Genomic DNA, 20,020 nt, shown 5'->3' on the forward strand with positions numbered 1-20,020 from the left:
TGTTCCAGAGATACAGTGTAAAGGTGAACAAGATGTGGTGCCTCCTCTCGAACAAAACTATGGGTCGTACATTGAAACAGTTAATCTGAATATGGTACATTGAAATGAGTAAAGATGAGCAAAGTTCTGTCAGAGCACCGTAGAGGAGAAGACTTGTGTTAGAAGTACGGCTTCAAGGAAGCAGTTAACTTTTGAGACTGGCCTTGCAGGATGAGCTGGGTTTCCCCAGGCAAAGCAGTGGAGGATGTGTGTGCCTCTGTATACGTACATGCATACAAAGACACATGCACATATACGTACACACCCGTGCACATGCACGCCCAGCTATATTTAAGCATTGTGGCAAAGACTGTTGGCTGGCCAATTTAACACCCGTTCCCATCCTCCTCTGTCTTGTCATCCCGCTATCGAGGCTGGAAAAGCTCAGTACTGATAGTGAAGCATGGCCATGGAAATATAAATAAACAAAAATGGCCATGTTTGGAAATCTGCTAGGGACTTTTAGAAACACTTTTGCTTTCAAGTAAGAGATGGATACAGTTGCCATTGCCCCCTTATTCTTGTCTTCAGTTGTGGCAGTGATAATTATAGCTGTGGCAGCCACCTTGAGACATTGAGAAAGTCTTGGAAACTGACTTGAACTATCAGTCTAATGCCTGTAACTGCCTATCCCAATACTACTTAGGGAAGGAAAACCAAATCTTCATTTAAGCCATTGTTAGACTTTTTCTATTATAGCCAGAAGCATTCCTAAGTAATATACCCATAAGCCCTCTCTCACTCACTCATGTTTGCTTACATATATTTTAACCTTATTTCCCATGCCTACAAGACTTAGGACTAATTTTAAACTTACACTTTGGTAAATAGTAAGCAGAACTTAATGTTAGAAGAAAGAAAATGGAATGCTTTCTTTGTTATTACCAATTTAGACACTATCCTTAGCACTTGATTTCCCTTATATCTATACTGTCCTTGTCTGGTGTTTTAAAATAAAAATGAAGGCAAGAAGGGAGAAACAGCTTGAAAAGAAAGATAAATGTTGACGTAGAGGATCATCCTGGTGGTTAGGTTACAGGGAAAATCCAAGAATCAGTTGATTGTGGCTTAGTTTGTCAGTTTGCATTCCTATGTATTTAGGACCAAGAACCATCCCCTGTACCTCTGTAGTGAGCCAGGTTTCCCTAACAACCAAAGAGTTGTTCTCATTTTTCCTCTATTTAGGAAGATGAGAGTAGAAACCATTCTTCTTTCTGAGTGATTAGAAGAGCTTTCTGCAGAACATACTATGTTCAGTCTTGTATGAAACACACCAACTAGTGAGCAAGCAATCTTTAACGGACTCTGGCCTTCCACAGCACAAATACGGAGTAATGTGATAATTACCAACCTATTCTTTCTTACAGAGACTGATGCTGCCACTTGGTTTATTTCTCTCTTCCTCAGCATTTCTAATTGTCTGCTATGTGTACGTTTTCTGACACTGCATCAAATTATAATTTAATTGCATAAGCATTTATTTTTTCATAAGCATTTATTCCTACTCTTTTTCAAACAGGTCGTGAACATTGCTTCTTTGCTGTGTTGATCTTCCATAGTTTTTGTTGTTGTTTTTTTGTAGCTGCCTGCTCGTCTTTAACTCCCTTTTGATTTCTCCCTTGTGTGTGGCTTTTTGTTTCATTTTTTGTTTTTGTAAGAATCGGCTGCCTACCTTAGGAGTAAGGTAATATAGGTATCTTCAGTTTCATGTCAAAGTACTGGATTAAAGTCAGGGATCCTTAAGAGAAAACTCAGTGGGATACTTGCAATTTACATCAAAGTCTACATATTACCATTATTCTCTGAAAACATATACATACTTTAGTTCTTAAAGAATCTAAAAGGGTTTTCTTCTTAAAATTTTTGCCACTCATTTTCTCTAGAATCTTCAGCTACTTGGAGCTACAGCCATTGAGGATAAATTACAAGATCAAGTGCCTGAAACCATAGAAACTCTCATGAAAGCAGACATCAAGATCTGGATCCTTACAGGGGACAAACAAGAAACTGCCATTAACATTGGTAATTAACCTAATTCAACCTTTAAATCGTAATGCTTTTTAACAGTTTGACGTATTTTAGAAGATAAATTTGAGATATTTCAAGATTTGAAAGGTTTGGTTTTGTAAGATTTCCATATTTATAATATTGTTGGGCTTATCAGTTCATTTATGGTCCCAATGACCCTTTAAATTTGCAGTGGTTGTATATACCTGCAAACCTCAGCTCTTGCAATCACAAAGTAACCCTCTCTCACCTTTCTATCTCTGCCTCCCCTCACCTTCCATCCATAATTGACACATGTAGATAACATGTCTGCAGTTGTCTGTCAAAGTCTGGAGATAGGGACTGTGGCAGACTCGTGTATCGGCACTTGTTTATGTGACCAAAGGTTATTTCTGAGATGGGAGGTAATGTTGCCAGCTTTCATTTATCCTGCAATCGTGTCATTTTTCACAAAGAGATTTTATTAGCTCATGTCACCATAACAAAATACCACAGATTGGGTGGGTTAAACAACAGGAATTTATTTCCTCGCCGTTCTGGAAGCTGGAAAGTCCAAGATTGTCTGCAGGTTTGGTTTCTCCCGAAGCATCTCTTCCTGGCTTGCAGATGGCCGCCTCCCTACTGTGTCCTCAGCTGGCTCTCTTCTGTGGGTACACACTCCTGGTGTCTCTTTCTTGTCTTATAAGCACACAAGTCCTATTGGATCATGAACCTGCCCTTCTGACCTCGTTTAACTCAATCTTCTGGAAGACCCAATCTCCAAACATTATGGGTTCAGGTTCCAACATGTAAAACTAAGGAGACACAACCCTTTGCATAACAGAGGTCTTACTGAGAAGAAAGTTGGTATTTGGTTTAAGGCCCGTATACCAGTAATATGCAAGGAAATGTCACTCTTTTTTTTTTTTCTTCCAAATTCGGTAATAATAGTTTGCCTGAGCACTGTAATCCCTGACATAGATTCAACCTCTGGATATAAATCCTATGAATTACATCCAAAACTCTACCAAAGTGGAAGAAACCATTCAAAGGTATTGACAGCATGAAATCACGTTTTTAGAAAGTCTGTATCAAGTATCATTATTTAAGAAACATTTCACTAGTACTCCTTTTAGAAATTTTAGTAATCGCAGCATTCTGTAAATATAAAACTACAACAGAGGGGCGCCTGGGTGGCTCACTCGGTTGAGTATCTGACTTTGGCTCTGGTCATGATCTCGCGGTTTGTGGGTTCGAGCCCTGTGTCAGGCTCTATGCTGACAGCTCAGAGCCTGGAGTCTGCTTCAGATCCTGTGTCTCTGTCTCTCTCTGCCCCTCCCCCACTCGTGCTCTGTCTCTCTCTATCAAAAATAAAAAAGAAAATGTAAAAAAAAACACAAAAAACTACAACAGATTTATAGCAAATTGCTGGAGGTAGAGGACAATTAATTTTTAAAAGATGCTAGTATCAGTGTAAATCTATAAGCCAAACAAATGGTTAATTTTGATTACAAAAAGTATCACTGGTGTTAGACACAAATGGAAAGATGATGTACAAGAATACTTTAGAGTTGGGACACCTGAAAAACAGAAATAGGCTGAACAAAAAGCATGATGACAGCTAGAGGAAGACCGTAGGGTGGCAAAGAGTGATATGTGAGGAAAATAAGTGCTGCTGAGGACAATTGAGGGACGGAGCCATTACGACAGTTCCTATGAAGAGTATGGAGGTGGCGTTTGGTAACATTTAACTTCTAGAGTCTTGGGCCATAATCTTTGGGGTCTTTTTCCTAGGATAAAGTAGGTGAGATCCATTCATTTCATTCATACAGCAAATGGGCATTACACAGGAGGATTCAGTTTTAAATCAGGAGGTCAGGAAGAACTCATTGAGAGGATGACCTTTGAGAAATGACCTAAGAGAGGAAAGGGAGCTTGTCGTTGGATGATTAGGGAAAGCTATCTTCTGTTCTAAAAAGAGCAGAAATGCAAAGCGGGGAGCAGGAGAGCAGGTCAGCCGCATGACAGGGCCTCCCAGATTGCTGTAAAGGCCTTGCATTTACTCCGAGTGAGATGGGAAGCCACTGGATGGTTCTGAGCAGAGGAAAGATGTGGACCGACTTTCCTGCAAGAACGGTCAGTCTGGCCGCTAGGCTGGCTGAGAATGAGCTGAGAGGGAAGCAGGTGTGGAAGCAGGGAGACCAGTGAAGAGGCTGTTATATCAATCCAGGTGAGGCATGTTGGTTACTTGAACCTGGATGGTAAAGTGAAAGTGGTGAGTAATGGCTGGAATATGTATATATTTTAAAGGCAGAGCCCACAGGATTGACTAATTGATTAGATGTGAGGTATGAGAGAAAGAACGGACTGGAGCATAATTCCAAGGCATCGTAGCTGCTGTGATTGAAGGATTGAATTGCCATTAACCAAAATAAGGAAGACCGAGGGGAAGCAGATTTTCTGGGAGGAGATCAAGAATCCAGTTTTGAGATATGTTAAGTTTGAGATGCCTGTTTTACACCTAAGTGTCTGCTCTTACATAGGCACTGGGATATGAGAGTCTGGAGTTCAGGAAAGAGCTCTAAGTAGGAGATATGAGTTCCAGAATGGTCACTGTTCTGATGGTAATTAAAACCATTGTATCTGGGCACCTGGGTGGCTCAGTCAGTTGAGTGCCTGACTCTTAATTTCGGCTCAGGTCATGATCTCACGGTTCGTGAGTTCAAGCCCCACATCAGGCTCTGCACGGACAGTGCAGTGTGGAGCCTACTTGGAATTCATTCTCTCTCTCTCTCTCTCTCTCTCTCTCTCTCTCTCTCTCTCTCTCCTCTGCCTGCACACTCTCTCTCTCTCTGTCTCTCTCTCTCTCTCTCTCTCTCTCAAAATAAAAAATAAACATTTAAAAATATATATATATCGAAAGAGATCACAAAAGGGGTAAGGTAGATGATACTATTTTAAATGTGATGGTAATATTTTAAACACCAGCCAGCCGAGTTGCTTGTTTTTCTCCAGCCAAGTTCAGCTGTACACAAGTGGGTTCTGAGTAGGCAGTGTCAGTTTAACCAGCAGGTGATTTTGCCCTGCTGCAAGTACAGCAAAGCGAGGAAAGGCAGGACGGTAGAGGATATGACGGTAGTCCAAGGGCAGGGGGACAGTGGTGGGATCCACGGTCCACAAGATAGCCAGACAACCTTTAGCACCCTTCTCCAAAAACAGCCATCTCCTCATGTTGGTCATCATGAAGGATGTTCCATATAAGTGTGGTGCTTTTCAGGACATTGAAAGTCATTACCACGTTCTCTTTCCATACTTGTTTCTCAAGACAGCTTTAACTTACCAAATATTATCCTTGTAGCCCTCCTATAACAAGCAAGAGCATTTCTTTTTTAACTTCTGCAAACCTGGAAAACAACTATCACCGGTCCTAATAAAATAGATAAAGCTTTAGTTTTATCTAATAAAATAGATGAAAAGTAAATAAAATTTGATATTTTTACAGTATTATCACTTTAACATCTTCACCACTGCTCTGTAGAGAAATGAATTATATCAATTAATCTACTCTATGTTTGGACATAGGACACTCCTGCAAACTTTTGAGGAAGAACATGGGAATGATTGTTATAAATGAAGGCTCTCTTGATGTAAGTAAAATTATCTTTTAAAAAAAATTCCTTTAATAACTTAACCATCTTGTTTTATTTTATATTCAAATAGCTATAAAAATATTTGATCTTCCTTAGGTTAAAAGAGATTTATTACTCTTGCTCTGCTGTAACATAATGCATATTGTTTTGAACCACATTGTTGTAAATAGATCCCAGCTTTATGTCCGTGACAGCTAAAAGAAGTTGCTAAATGATTTGCTTGATGGTGTGAGACAAAACTTTTTCTGCTTTGCAGAAGCATTATGTCAGGAGGTTACTGAGTGACTGCAATTTGTTCATGTCTACCTGGGAATTTTGTATGTTAAACATTTAATATCTTCTTTAGCTTCCAGTGTTAATGTGTATTTTGCTTCTCTTAAAAAAAATTATCTGTGAAACCTATTGGACAGCATGAAATCAGCATTCCTAAAAGGAAAGCCACGTTGTTTTTTTTAATGTCCTAACTTCTGGGCTGAAATATAAATTCCTTTTTTCATGGCTGTGATCACACAAAGTTATATTTGGGAAAGAGGGAAAGATTTGTGAGGTGTACCGTGTAAAATAGAAGTTAACCCCAAAAAAAATTTTTTTTAAATATGCAGGTCAAATGACCTGTTAAGAATTTTAAAGTAAAAAGGTGACTGTTTGTAACTTAAGGTGGAAGACAGAACAAGGGAGGTGACTATACAACTGCTTGAAATAGACATTGTGACGCAAAGGGCAGAGAAAACCTGATAATTAAGGACGTGGGTGAAGCCGAGAGGCCAGGTATGTAGAAAGGATGGTGAAGAGGCAGACATTTAGTAGAAGTCAGGTGGCAAACAGAAATTACAGGTCAGAAGTATTTGACTTCCGATTTTTAAATTGGAATGACGATCTCTTCATTATTTGTCCTCAAGACAATCCTTGGGATCCTTTTCCCTTTCTTGTGAAACCTTTGAGAAACTTGTAGCCTAAAGAATAATACTTGATTTCGAAACCATGAAAGTTGGCCACATCTTTATTAATAAGCATATTGTGTGAACCACGCTTTAATCCTAAAAACACAACCAAAAAAAAAAAAAAAAAAAAACCACCTAGCCTGTGGTTGGAAGAATGTCCTTTTTATTTATTCATTCAGCAGGCCTCTGCTAGACTCCGAGGACACACCGCTGGGTAAGCACTCAGCAGACTCTGCCACTTAGGGCTCACAGTTGTCTCTGTTCCCCACCCGTCATATTATTAATTTTGGGTTTATTCAAGTTACAGTGTTATGAAAAACCAGAACTAAGATAGCCATACCCTTCAAAAGCTTACAGATAATAAGGGGAGTAAAATGCATATAAGTAACAGTACCAAACAGATGCATAGATAAGGTGGATATATTGCTATGACACAATTGTGAGGCTTGGAAGTGTTTATAAAGTAAGCGACCATGAGTTAGATGGAGATGAGTGGTTGAGTAATGGAGGAATCCTTGAAGCAGAAAGTTAATACATGTAAGTTCAAGGTATATTTGGGGGCATAAAAGAGGAGTTCAGTCCTGGCTGAACTTAAAAGGCTATAATTGTCTAAAGTATTTTGTTTGAATAAATGCAGATACATAGGGTAAAATCCAGGTTACAGAAAGGGACAGGTACAAGCGTGAAAAACTGAGTCTCCCATCCTTACACCCACGCTACCCAGTTTATCTCCCTAGGAACAACCGCTGTTCCAGTTTCCAAGTGTTCATCCCAAGATATTCTGCCATGTCTGAGGGATATTTGTGTATATCTATGTGCACGTGCTTTGTTATTGAACACAAATTACAGCACACTATCCATGCCACTCTTTGCTTTTGTCACTTAATATTATCTTAGCAGTTGTTCTCCAATAATGTGTGTGAAGCTACCTAATTCTTTTTAAATGGTGACACAGTGTTCATAAGGAAACGGCAAAGAAATGACAGTGGGGGGTGACTGTCATTAAAACTGGAAAGATAGTCTCAGGTCAACTGTGGAAAGCTGGGCCAGGTTTGAGAATTTGCCTCCACAGGCAAGGGAAGCAACTTCATCAGCCCTTTAAGAGAGGTATGATGTGTCAAAGCAACCGACCATAGACAAGTGTGGAAGGCTGGAGAGTCATGGGGTGCAGGCAGCAGGCCAGGATAAGAGTTAGGTAAGAGACGATGGGGATGCCATTGCCATCCATGTTATGGGAGAGAAATTCAGGGAGACTTCTCCCATGTGGTCCCTGGAGAAAGAGGAAGCCATCAAGAGTGGCTCCAGAACTGGGCCATGGTTGTTCACAACATTACAAGAGCCTCCATGGAAGCATTTTCCTAGTCCCTGTAGACGTGTAGGCCTTTGTCAGCAACATGGGTTACAGGTAGTAGAGGGTTTTTCTGACACTTGAAAGAAGTCAGAGGTGAGACCTCTGACGTCAAAGCAAAAGCATGTCAAGCCATGCTTGACCTGTCACATGATCCTTTTTGTCTGGATGTAAGCTTTCATCTTACATAGCTTACGACAGCAACGCTTCTTGTTTTCATCTCTTTCATAATTTTTCTCCAACTGGGATGAGCATGTTCTTTTTGTGTTGCAGGTATCGAGTGATAGAACTAGTAATCTCAAGAATAAAAAAGTAAAGGGAAATACCGAAGATAGTCAGCGTGCTGCATCATGTATTGTTAAGCCAATGGCATTTACTTGCATTTTGGAGTTTTCAGAGTGGTAACCCTAAGACATAACTGCCTCAAGGGGTACCTGCACTCCCTATTTCTACTGGACCAAACATAGCTAGGACTCTCAAGGGAATTCTCAATTTCAGGAAAGCAGGTCCGTGTCTATGTATTTTGGTTTGCCAGCCTCTCTCAATGCCCAGCAGACTGCCTACCCCATAAGTGCTCCATAAACACTTGAGAATTAAGTCACAGAGTAATTTTCAATTAAGGGTTTCCCTTTAAAAAATATATATTGTATATCAGTTTTAAATTTGGCAGTAATCGATCTTACCTGGTATTTTTAAAGTAAAGTAGTTAGAAAGGTTCTTAGCAATTCAGGTGACAGTGTGGTGTGGAAGATCATAGGCAAACCCTGGCTGACGGATTAGCACTCACTTATCCAGCTCTGGACCGCCATGCATTCTCTCCCTGCTGGCAGGGGCAGGCTGTTCTCCCAGGGAGTTAAGTGGTGACTTTACAAATCTGGCCGTTGGGGTCAGACCCTCTCTGGTGCACTCATTTGCTTCTCAGCAGGAAAGGACACATCACTTTGCATAGCTCCTTCAGGTCTTGTGTCATAAAATCCACAGCTGAGATTTCAAGGAAATCATGAGATGTGCTAGAACACCTGCAGAGAAATCATTATTTATTTTCCATTGTCACAGAAAAGAAAAGCATCCTGTGTGTTCACATTGTACTGATGAGGATACACTATGGGATTCCCATTCCATCAGCACAAACAAATAATTAACATTTAAGCAGTAAACTTAGTAGGAACGTAATGTCTCAGGAAATAATACAACAGTAAATAGATTGTGGGTATATGTTTCATCAAGTGGCAATTTTAACGAACGCACTTAAATTATTCCATTAAATGTTACAGTTCTGCCCTATTCTGAATGTGGGACCCTGGGCAAATTGAAATTAGGTAACTGCTCTGAGCCAATTTTGCTGCCTGCAAAGCAAGGATAATGTTACCGTTGGCACAGGACTGCCATGATTAGTACAGGGCATGGCACGTACGAGAAAGAGATATTATAAAATTTTGTAGAAAAATACTATTTCAGTAGCCTGCAAGTTGTTTTGCATAATGACCATTTTTATTATGAAAGATACATTATTCCCCCATCTTTTCATTTTTTTCCTAAGCAAGATATAAATGTGGATCTTCTTTTGCAGAAGTGATACCTAGTGCTATGAACTGTACACATTTTATACCAAGATATTCCTAATACTGTTAACATTTTAAAGCTGAATCTTCTTTTTCAACTTGTATAAGTAAACTATTATATTTGAGGTTCTTGAGTTTCCAAATAGAAAAGACTTTTTCCTGGCAATCACAGTAAAGGAATTTTTTTGTCTTCCCATAATCTAGCGCATGTCCAAAAAAAAAAAAAGTTATTTGGATTTCTAATTTTCTCATTTTGAGTTTCAGTACAGTTATCTGTGTTGAAAAATTAATGGCCGTTCAGCATTTTTAAAACCTTTAAGTAAATATATAAAACCAAACCACAGTTGAAAATACAGAATGAAAGTCTTGCTCCACAGATCTGATAGGGAAGTCTGACGGGCTTTTCTGCATCTGCCCATTCCTGGCTTCCTTCATGGCAAGAGCGGTCTCCCCTGCCAGCAGCTGCCCGGAGCACAGCCGGGTGCTTGCACCCAGTTACCTACCAAGCTACCATTTAACACTGACAGTGTCAGCAAAAGAGTTTGTTAGGAACCTTGATCATGTTTTTCTCTTAGTTTAAAAAGTAAGAATTTCATGGGTCCACACCATTAAGAATCCTCTGAAGTTGGGGGCTCCTGGGTGGCTCAGTCGGTTGGGCAACTGACTTCAGCTCAGGTCATGATCTCACAGCTCATGAGTTCAAGCCCTGGGTCAGGCTCTGTGCTGACAGCTCGGAGCCTGGATCCTACTTCGGATTCTTTGTCCCTCTCTCTGTCCCTCACCTGCTCACACACTGTCTCTCTCTGTCTCAAAAATAAACTTAAAAAAAATTTTTTTTCTAAAGAATCCTCTAAAGTTGATCAAAATCTATTAGATATTTGTAATAAATTGATCATTTGGGTAATATACTTATATAATTTTTTACTGTGCTACTTTGAATCACTTTATTAGAAGTTCTGACTGTGTTCGTGGTATGAGACATTTCTTTAAGGGTCTGCAAAGGCAGGAATTTCAAATTCCTGGCGTGAAGGGTATATTGTACTTCTTCTGTAATTCCTTAGCAATGCCCAGGAAATATGGACCATTATCATAACCATGATTATTATTATTTCTTTTAGCATGATTATTCCCGGGGCTGGGGGGGGGGGGGGGGCGGACATCCCACTTCTCAGAAACCCCTTCCACTTAATGACCTAGCTTGAAGGGATTCTTCTAGCATCGCTTTTATATCTTTAATTTGTCATGATTTGTTCAAAGTCTGTCTGCTAAAACTGGAAATGTCTAAAAATGTGAGCTAAGAACTAGGGAATCTCAATTTGTCTTTAGCTCCCAGTATCTAATTAAGGCCTTTCAAAATGTACAAAAAGCTCTCTACATCCAGATTCCACTGTTCTCATCTGTCAAGTCTAGGGTGAATGGGAGGGACCATAATTTCTTAAGCCATTAACTCTATAGGTGCCAGAACAATCTTTCTGAGCCTCACATAATATACCCTTAACCTTGATCTCTCCTTCTTATAGCATTTCTTTTACGTGGGCAATTGTTGGATGTGTCCTGGGAGGTAGGGCTGGATCTTAAATCCATTTTCCTTTCTACTGTCTGGCTTCCCTAGGAAACAAAAAAGAGCAGAGGGGAAAAGTATTTACTATATATTTATTGAATTAACAGGAATGATGGTTAAATATGTATGTAGAGAGCTTGGAGAAATAATTTCCTACACTCATAGTCAAAAAGGCTTCCAGTGTTTTCCAGTTGAACTCCCGAGAATCCCTGCCTACCTGTCCTGGAGATCATCCGGGCAGTTTTTCTAGGTAGTCTATGCTGCTGTAGACATTCGCATTCAGCCTGATGAGGAGTCAGCACCAAATATATGGGAAGTAGTGAATGGATCCCAAGGGAAAATGCAGCTTTCTGACTTTTTGTGAAAAGAGAACCCTGCTACCCCTGCGGGATAATTCTAGTCCTAAGAAAAACGCTAGCTTAGGTTTATGAAGCTTATTTTTTGTACTAGGTACTGGAATAAGGACTTTATAGGAACAATCACACTTAAACTTGACAACGTTAGTAGGCAGATACCATTATGCCCATTCTAAAAGTTCACCTTGACCTCCAGTGCTAATCAGCATTTGAGGATGTATCAAAGTACTTGGATTCCAGAGTCTAAGCAAATAGATTTTTCTGGGCTTCAGCTGCCAGCTACTCTTATAAAACAAAAATAGTAATAATATCCATCTATGGGGTACATTGTGCGGATTAAATAAAACAGTACCTTTTAAATACTTGTAAACAGCAACCAAGATTTGGTAAGCACTTAAAAATATGGACCATTATCATAACCATAATAATTATTATTTCTTTTAGCATGATTATTCCCGGGGCGTGGAGGGGGAGGGGCATCTTCTTGCCAGCTGCTGTAAGAGGTGATTTGATTTGATTTGGTTTTAAAATATTTATTTATTTTTGAGAGAAAGAGCAGGGGAGAGGTGGAGAGGGAGAGAGAATTCCAAGCAGGCTTTGTGTTGTCAGCTCTGAGCCCCACTCAGGGCTTGATCTCACCAACCATGAGACATGACCTGAGCCAAAATCAAGAGTCAAACATTTAACCAACTGAACCACCCAGGTGCCCCCCTACCCAGCCCCTTAAGAGGTGATTTTAAACAGCCGTCCTTCTCACTACTTAAACGTCTCTCCTTAATTTGAACATACGACTCCCAGGTTTGATTATGGATACCAGTGTTTTTCCTCACTGATATATTATTGTACAGAAAATGAATTGTTAACCACATTTGGTATTAACAAGCCTAAGAATATATATTTTTCAACACCTTGGTAAAATAAAGCCCTTTCTGGGATTGCCTTTTTTTTTTTTTTTTTGCTAGCTGAATTTGATTTTCTAACACCGTGTAAGCCTCAAGTATAACTTACAGGACATTCATGACATAAATGGTGAGGTTGTCATCTGTATCCTTTTAAGCTCGACTTCTATGTATTACGCAGACAAACCTCACTGTTTGGGGAACCAGCCACTGTTGAATGGCCTCTGAAAGCAATCCAGAATAAGCAAGTTACTGACTTGACTCCAGAAAAGGAGGGGGGACAAAAGAGAATTGGGGCTACTTCAGGTTTTGTCTTGATGTGTCCCATGAGTCCAATACAATACATTTTGTATTGCTTTGAAAACCAGTTTAGGCAGCTTTTAAACCACACTGAGTTTTCCTCCACTGCCAGCATGGCGGCGTTAGTATTGGGAATTTTCTTTCACCATTAGCAAAGCTGTTTCAGCTTTTGGGCCTGAAAATTTTAAGATCTTAGTTTAACTTTCAAGGTGTTAATATATCCCTATCAGAAGCAAAGTTACGTTTTTATAGCATCCCATTGCAGGATGATTGTTGAAATAGTGTCTGACACACCGCTTCCTCCAAATAGCTCTCAGCAAAGAAAGCCAACTTTGTTACTTTTGAAAGAAATGAGTTAGTAAAAAATGTAAACATTACAAAAAATGAAAAGAGCATATGAACAAATAATCTGTTCTCTTTTCCTCTGATTGAAGATGCTGCCTGCCACAAGCCAAAGTGTGTGGTTGAAAAAGTTCCATCAAACACGTTGTTTGGTCTCATAAAAATTAAATGTGTCCCCTTTCCTTAAACAGAACTCCATAATCTTGGCTGCTGTGCAGAATCCTCAGTGAAATCGTTCACAAATTCATAGTATTTCTATCTTGAGAAATTCTTCCTACCCGCAAGCCTGAATATGCTTTATCTCTCTCCCTTTCTCTTTCTCTCTCTCTTTTCTTTTGGCTGAACATCTGAACTCCTCCAAGAGTTCCCTGAGTCCTAGAATTACAGATAAATGCTTTCTAACCCTTGTGTCCCTGCCACTCTCCCCACAGCTTGTTGTCATTTGTGAGGGTAGCAGGCCATGCCTTGTGACTTTTTTTGCATCTCCACCCATTTCTTTTGATGAGTCAGTACAACCATGCAATTGACAGGTTAGAGGAAACCTACTATGTGCCAGGTGTATCTGCCTACGTTAGCTCTGCTGCTCTGTACTGGCAGAATTCGTCTCCCATACAGAGACTTTGAGTTCACACAGCTAGCAAGTGCAGAATCCAGCACTTCGACCTAGACCACTCTAAGTCCAAAACCATTTTTTTCTTTTTCTTTTTTTAAATTTTTAATGTTTTTATTCATTTTTGAGAGAGAGAGAGAGCATGAGCGAGGGAGGGGCAGAGAGAGACAGAGACACAGAATCTGAAGCAGGCTCCAGACTCTGAGCTGTCAGCACAGAACCTGACACAGGGCTCGAACTCGTGAACCATGAGATCAAGACCTGAGCCTAAGTGGGCTGCTTAACCGAGCCACCTTGGCACCCCTTTTCCTTTTGTTTTTAAATAACCATACCTTCTCCAGTGGCAGTGGAGACTCAGTCACAGGAGGAAGCATTCTGGGAGGCATCCCCCACGTTTTCTGCCTTGTCCCTCTACTTTGTTCCTACCTCCTTTCCCACTCACCACTAGGACTACAAAGCAGCTGAAAGACAGATGCTCTTCTGGAAAACTGTGGCATTTGGGCATCTTGTATTTATGGAACTCGGGAAAGACTACATTTCATTGTACTCACACAATGACTGTATGGAAGACTTTATTGAATGTACCTATGAAATAATGGAAATGGTATGGATTTGGGGTTTGCACTGAGAATATACAGCAGATAATGATTCTTCTGCATTCCTACATTAATTAATTCAAATCATTAGGAAATGGACCCAACATTAGCTTTCTTTGTGGTTCTTTCTTTGTGGGGTAACAATTTCTCACAGGCTTCCTGGTTGTTAACTTTCTCCAAACCATTGATTTGGTAATTTGCATATTTCCCCAAAAAAAAAAAAAAGGCAGCTGTATGTTCTGAGCATCCTCTTCCTGGCTGAATCAAAGGCAGTATGAGAGACTGGATGTCTGCCGACCGAGTTCCTCTAGAATTCTTCCTTCTGTGTTTAAGTCACTGCCGCCACCAGAGAATATTTAATACCAATCTCAAAATAAGTGTTTAGGAGGCTTTCAGTGGTGGTTTAAAATAATTACCATGAGAACTTGGGTAAAAGCCTTTATCCACAAAACTATTTAAATTATATAATTATATCCCCTACCTCACTCTTCCTTCCTTTCTCTGGATTTGTTTCTCTTTGCTGCGTGCCCATACCCCAACACTGAACCATAGCCTCAGACCCAGATTCGACACTTCTCTGCCTCTCTCTCTCTAGCGTACCCCAAGTGAGACTAGATGCCTCATAAGGAGTTATTTGCCTGATGGAACCGATCATAATCCCACATCCCAAACCTCTGCCCAGGGGCCAAGAGCAATTTATCCAGCGCCACAATGTCCTCTTCTTACCTTCCATTTTGTGACCCCTAACCTTTCTGATGACGTGACCCTGCTGGGAGATCGGACTGTTTCCTCAGTTGCAGTGTTTTATATGTATTCCCACCGTGGAAAACTCGTACCTGTGTATCAGCAAAGCATGGGAATTTTTTGTGTGTCTCTTTCCCCTCTTCATTATATTTAGCAATATGTATTGATTAAATGCATTCCCTTGGCCGCTTTCCACTAAGCGGTTTTGGAGGACCTCTTTGACCATATGTTTTTAATGATTTCACCTTCTGTCTGCCCTTATCCACTTTGGAAAAATTACTCTACATTAGTTTGGTTCTATACAAATACGTTTTTTAGGGTTATGTTCTCATATAGTCTGGGAGTTTAAAAACACCAAAGCTTTTTAGTCAAAAACTATGTCCAAGAATGCTGGTGATTCTACTGGAATAAATACTAAATGGACCAATTATATATAAATGTAGTTTCTCTCTACTCTCAGGCATACATTCTTTACAACTTACTGCTGCCAGCAGTAGCCAGTGGAATAGTGGATGTATGTGTTATACAGGCGTATATGGAAGGTCCAGTGTTCCACTGAATCAATAACACATTGTCGAAAAATAAGTAACACCCAGTGGTTTATCCATGTTGCTATTATGGGAGTCATAACTCACTCTTTAAGAACTTGCTAACATTGTCCATACTTGATATGGTCATAATGTATTATTAAGAATGTTCTTGGAATGTTCTGTTAATTTGTAATTTGAGGGTGTGAACATTTGGAAAGTGTAAAAGTAGAGAAAGAATGAAATGTTATTTGACCATAAATTTGTAAATACCTCATGGCTTAAATGATGATGAGGTGAGGCCACAAACCACAAAAACAGCTAATAAAGTATGTGTTAGTTTAAGATTCTTATATATATATATTCTCTTATTTGACATTTTAAATTAACTTCTAATAGGTTTTAAAAGGTAGACCTTTAGCAAGTTAAAGTAAGGTTTTTTTCACCCCCCCCCCAGGAAATATTTATTTGTCTGCTATTAAAAAACAAAACATATCTATAAAGTTATGGTGTTATATCTTAAGAACATGCCAGCAAAGCAAGGCCTCTGTGGGTTTTTTTTTTCCTTTTACAAAAAATATATATATTTATTGGGGGGGGGGGATGAGAGGGGGACGGGTAAGAGTGAGAATCCAAAGCAGGTTCCACGCTATCAGTGCAGAGCCCAATGGAGGGCTCAGTCTCATGAACCATGAGATCATGATGGGAGCCAAAATCAAGAGTTAGACGCTTAACCAACTGAGCCACCCAGGCGCCCCAGCCTGTGTGTTTTCTTTATCATTAGCTATTTTAAACCTAGTATTTATGAAGCACATTTGCATGTTTAATGCTATTGCATGTAACTTTACATATATATAATTTTGCATTCTTTATGGGAGCTTAAAGTCTAACATATATATTGATGTGGGCATCTATACACACACACACAGAAAAACGCCAAGTCAGTTTATAACTTTCAAGTTATTTTCCACTCAAGAGTTCTATCAGATTGGGACAAACTAATTTGTTAAAGAAAAACAATCTAGTTTAGTTATATAAATAGTCATCTTCCGGGGCACCTGGGTGGCTCAGTCGGTTAAGCGGCTGACTTCAGCTCAGGTCATGATCTCGCGGTCTGTGAGTTCGAACCCCGCGTCGGGCTCTGTGCTGACAGCTTAGAGCCTGGAGCCTGTTTCAGATTCTGTGTCTCCCTCTCTCTCTGACCCTCCCCCGTTCATGCTCTGCCTGTCTCTGTCTCAAAAATAAATGTATGTTTAAAAATAAATAAATAAATAAATAAATAAATAAATAAATAAATAGTCATCGTCCTACCATATAGCAAGAGCCATATGCTGTATGTGAAGAAGTGATGCTAACTTTTCTAGAGTTGAGGGCAAGACAGATTTCCAGATACTTTTCATGTGGCAGAAGTGGCTGGTAGAGTTGAATGTTAAGTGGATTGAAATAAATTGCCAGTGGAAAATTTCAAAAGGAAACTTACAATTCTCCTCATGATACTAATTGTGTTGTACTAATATTGTACAGTATTTGACACTTTGAGAATCCTTCTTTATCAGATGTTGGTACCTCCATTAAACCTAATGTCAGAGGAAGGGAAAGAACTAGTCTTTTTGGATGTCAGCTATGAGCCAAGCACTGGGTTGGGTGCTTGACTCACAATTAAAGGAGCTATTTTGTCCCTACCATAACCCTACAAAACAGATATTAACCCAGTCTCATGAATGAGAAAAGTTTGATTCCAAGAAGTAAAGTAACCTACGAATAAAGATATCCATAAAGGGCAGAACAGCGACATTCTGATACCATATTATTGCCTTCTAGCTTCTGGAATGTTAGTTCTTTACAACATGGCTTCGTGCTCTTGCTTCAGATGTGATCCGTGTCCAGAAGTATCTTGTGAACTCTGATGGCCACCCTTGACTTTCTGACAAAAAGAGTCCGCTTTTTTATAGCTGTGCATTTACACATTGTATACTGATGCCTGCTTTCTCTGCATCAGTTGGTGACTTTGCACATCAGCTGACAAGTTTACAGTGGCCCAGCTTCCAGCAAATTATCTTGTTTTAGCAGAGTCGCCATCCTTGTTCAGCAAGATCCCTGCAGGTGTTTTCCTGTAGCGTTGGGTTGCATTTTGCCCTTTTTATGGGAAGCAAGTGAAAACAGAAACCTGTGGTGTTTCCACTAAACCAAGAAGTACAAGCTTCATAAACTTCAGTCCATCTGACAAGGGTGAGAGTTGTGTGTCTCCCAAGTGTGATTCATCATTAGCCCCAATCGTATGCTTATTTCACTTAACCGGTGATGAACTCATGAAGGAAAAGAATAAATCCAAGAACAATGAAATACATTGTTAAATACTGTGTCTGAAAGTCAACGTGTAATTCACAATGTTGATATATCATTTTTTCCTTTCTGGGAATAGAATTCTCCTTAAAACATAAGTTTATCATTTGACCTGCACATACTTTAACAGATTCCCAGGAAGAAATATAAATGCCAAGTGTCTGTAGTCACCCAAACACCAACATATACTTTGTGATAAATAAATATACCTCTTTCCTTTAGCTTTTGCCATTCTGGCTTGGCCTTGCTGATGATACCCTCTGGGATGTAGATGAGTGATGAAACATCACTTATTGTCCCTGTAAGTAACCGTGGCCCTGGAGCACAGTGTGGAAGTCACCACCATGAGGTCTGGCATATTGGAATATTTATCTGTAATCTTTACCTCATCTCTGCTAGTGAGATTTGGCCAACTAGTCTTCTAGTCAAAGGCTAAAGGCTTTTATTTACCTTTCCTTAGGGGTATTTCCACATTCTCTATGAGGGTGTTCCTTGGATATGTTCCTAAGTAAGACTGTCTATGTATAAACCTCTGAAAAGAATCAGGAAAAAAAACCAAAGACTAGAAAAATGGCTGAAAAGAGCCATTTTATGCAGTTGCTTTCTACAACATTACATTTTAGCCCATCAAAAACATAGTTCTTAGGTGGCCTAGCATGTTCTTTGCACATCTGGCCTCTGGGTTCTTTAGACTCTTCCAAGCAGAGTTTTTGCCAAAATGGAAGTGACATCTTGCATGCTATGATACTTTCCAAACAAATCAGGGCTTTCAATTTGTTTCACTGTAAAATTGTGTCAGATTTCATTGTCTAGGCTCCCCTATGTGGTTTTTATCAAGGATTTCCTTGGTAAAGGTCATGTAAAAGCACTGAAAAAGATTTCCATAAAGCTACAAGTCTCTGATTTCTTAAAGTTTGTTGTTTTATTTTGTTTTATTTTATTTTGTTTTGTTTTGTTTTGTTTTGTTTTGTTGCAGGGTTTTATATGAACATGTTACCTATTTTTCCAGGCTATCCCCTAAAGATTGAAACAGAACTCCGTGAAAGCCTTCTGGTCAGAGTTATCTTTATGAGGAATTCTACTGGCCTAATTATCTGCCAAACATTTTTCTTTCTTTTTCTTTTCTAAGCATATTTCTTAGAAAGCAAATAAATATTGTTTACTTGGCCCACTGTTGCATAACCTTGCTTGATCATGAAATAGCTAGTCTAGGTGTTTATTATTTTTATTAGACAGATTCTATGAGACAGAAAGAGATGTTAGATCATCACTACCACCTTGTTCTCCATTTCCTCTATAAGAAGATAAGCACTTTGGGGCACCTGGGTGGCTCAGTCAGTTGAGCTTCTGACTTTGGCTCAGGTCATGCTCTCACGGTTTATAAGTTCGAGCCCCATGTTGGGCTCTGTGCTGACCGCTGAGAGCCTGGAGCCTGCTTCAGATTCTGCATCTCCCCCTCTCTCTCTGCCCCTCCCCTGCTCACATCTCTGTCTCTTTCTGTCTCTCAGTAATAAATAAAAAGTTAAAAAAAAAATTACAAAAAAGTAAAATCTTAAAAAAAAATATCCAAGACATTCTTGGAGTGTTATAAAACACAGGAGTTGTATACTCAACAAAAGCAATCTTCAAAATAGTCGCACAAAAAATATTGTAACTTCCCACAAGGTATTCTGCAATCATTAATAATTTGGTTATTCTTTCATTACAAAGCCTTTATTTCTTTGTCAGAGGCCTCAGTCCCCAAAGGAAGAAGAGATAAATGACTATACATCGTGCTGTGTTGTAGAAGTATAAACAAGTATGTGGACAGTCCAAAAGATAGTAGCATCCCTGTCACCTGGAGGATTCAGGAGCAATAGAGCCATGGTCGTTTATTTGTTCACTGTTTTTAGTTTGCAGTCCTAAAGGGAGAAAAACAGTGGACAGAAGACACTGGAGACAATGGAGAGAAGGAAGATGCAGGAGAAAAGTGGAGGGACCAGAGGCGAGAAAAATTCATTTCTTCCCCTGCCTCAGAAATTAGGGAGAAAAAAGTAAAGGGAAGTTTTGAGGTTGAGGAAGGAAAGTTGAGGGAATTCTTCCTGGTATAAACGTTCTCAGTAAAGCAGATAGATGTTGGCTGACGTGACGAGGGCCGAATTTGGAATCTTGGGAGAAGAAAGGGTCTGGAGTAGCCTGTGGGAAAATGGAATCCAGTGGGCATGGATGAAAGCATG

The 20,020-nt window shown here is 39.6% G+C and overlaps 1 protein-coding gene across 6 annotated transcripts in view; it reads left to right on the forward strand.

Moving 5' to 3' along the window:
- Nucleotides 1-20,020, forward strand: part of ATP8A1 (ATPase phospholipid transporting 8A1) — a 232,249-nt gene that overhangs the window by 135,210 nt on the left and 77,019 nt on the right. For all 6 annotated transcript variants that reach the window (XM_047855524.1, XM_047855526.1, XM_047855525.1 and 3 more), the window contains 2 exons: nt 1,923-2,061; nt 5,608-5,672. In XM_047855524.1, coding sequence (XP_047711480.1) covers nt 1,923-2,061; nt 5,608-5,672 — 204 coding nt within the window. The remainder of the gene's footprint in view (nt 1-1,922; nt 2,062-5,607; nt 5,673-20,020) is intronic.

Source organism: Prionailurus viverrinus, chromosome B1 (assembly GCF_022837055.1).
Source record: "Prionailurus viverrinus isolate Anna chromosome B1, UM_Priviv_1.0, whole genome shotgun sequence".
Taxonomy (NCBI): Eukaryota; Metazoa; Chordata; class Mammalia; order Carnivora; family Felidae; genus Prionailurus; species Prionailurus viverrinus.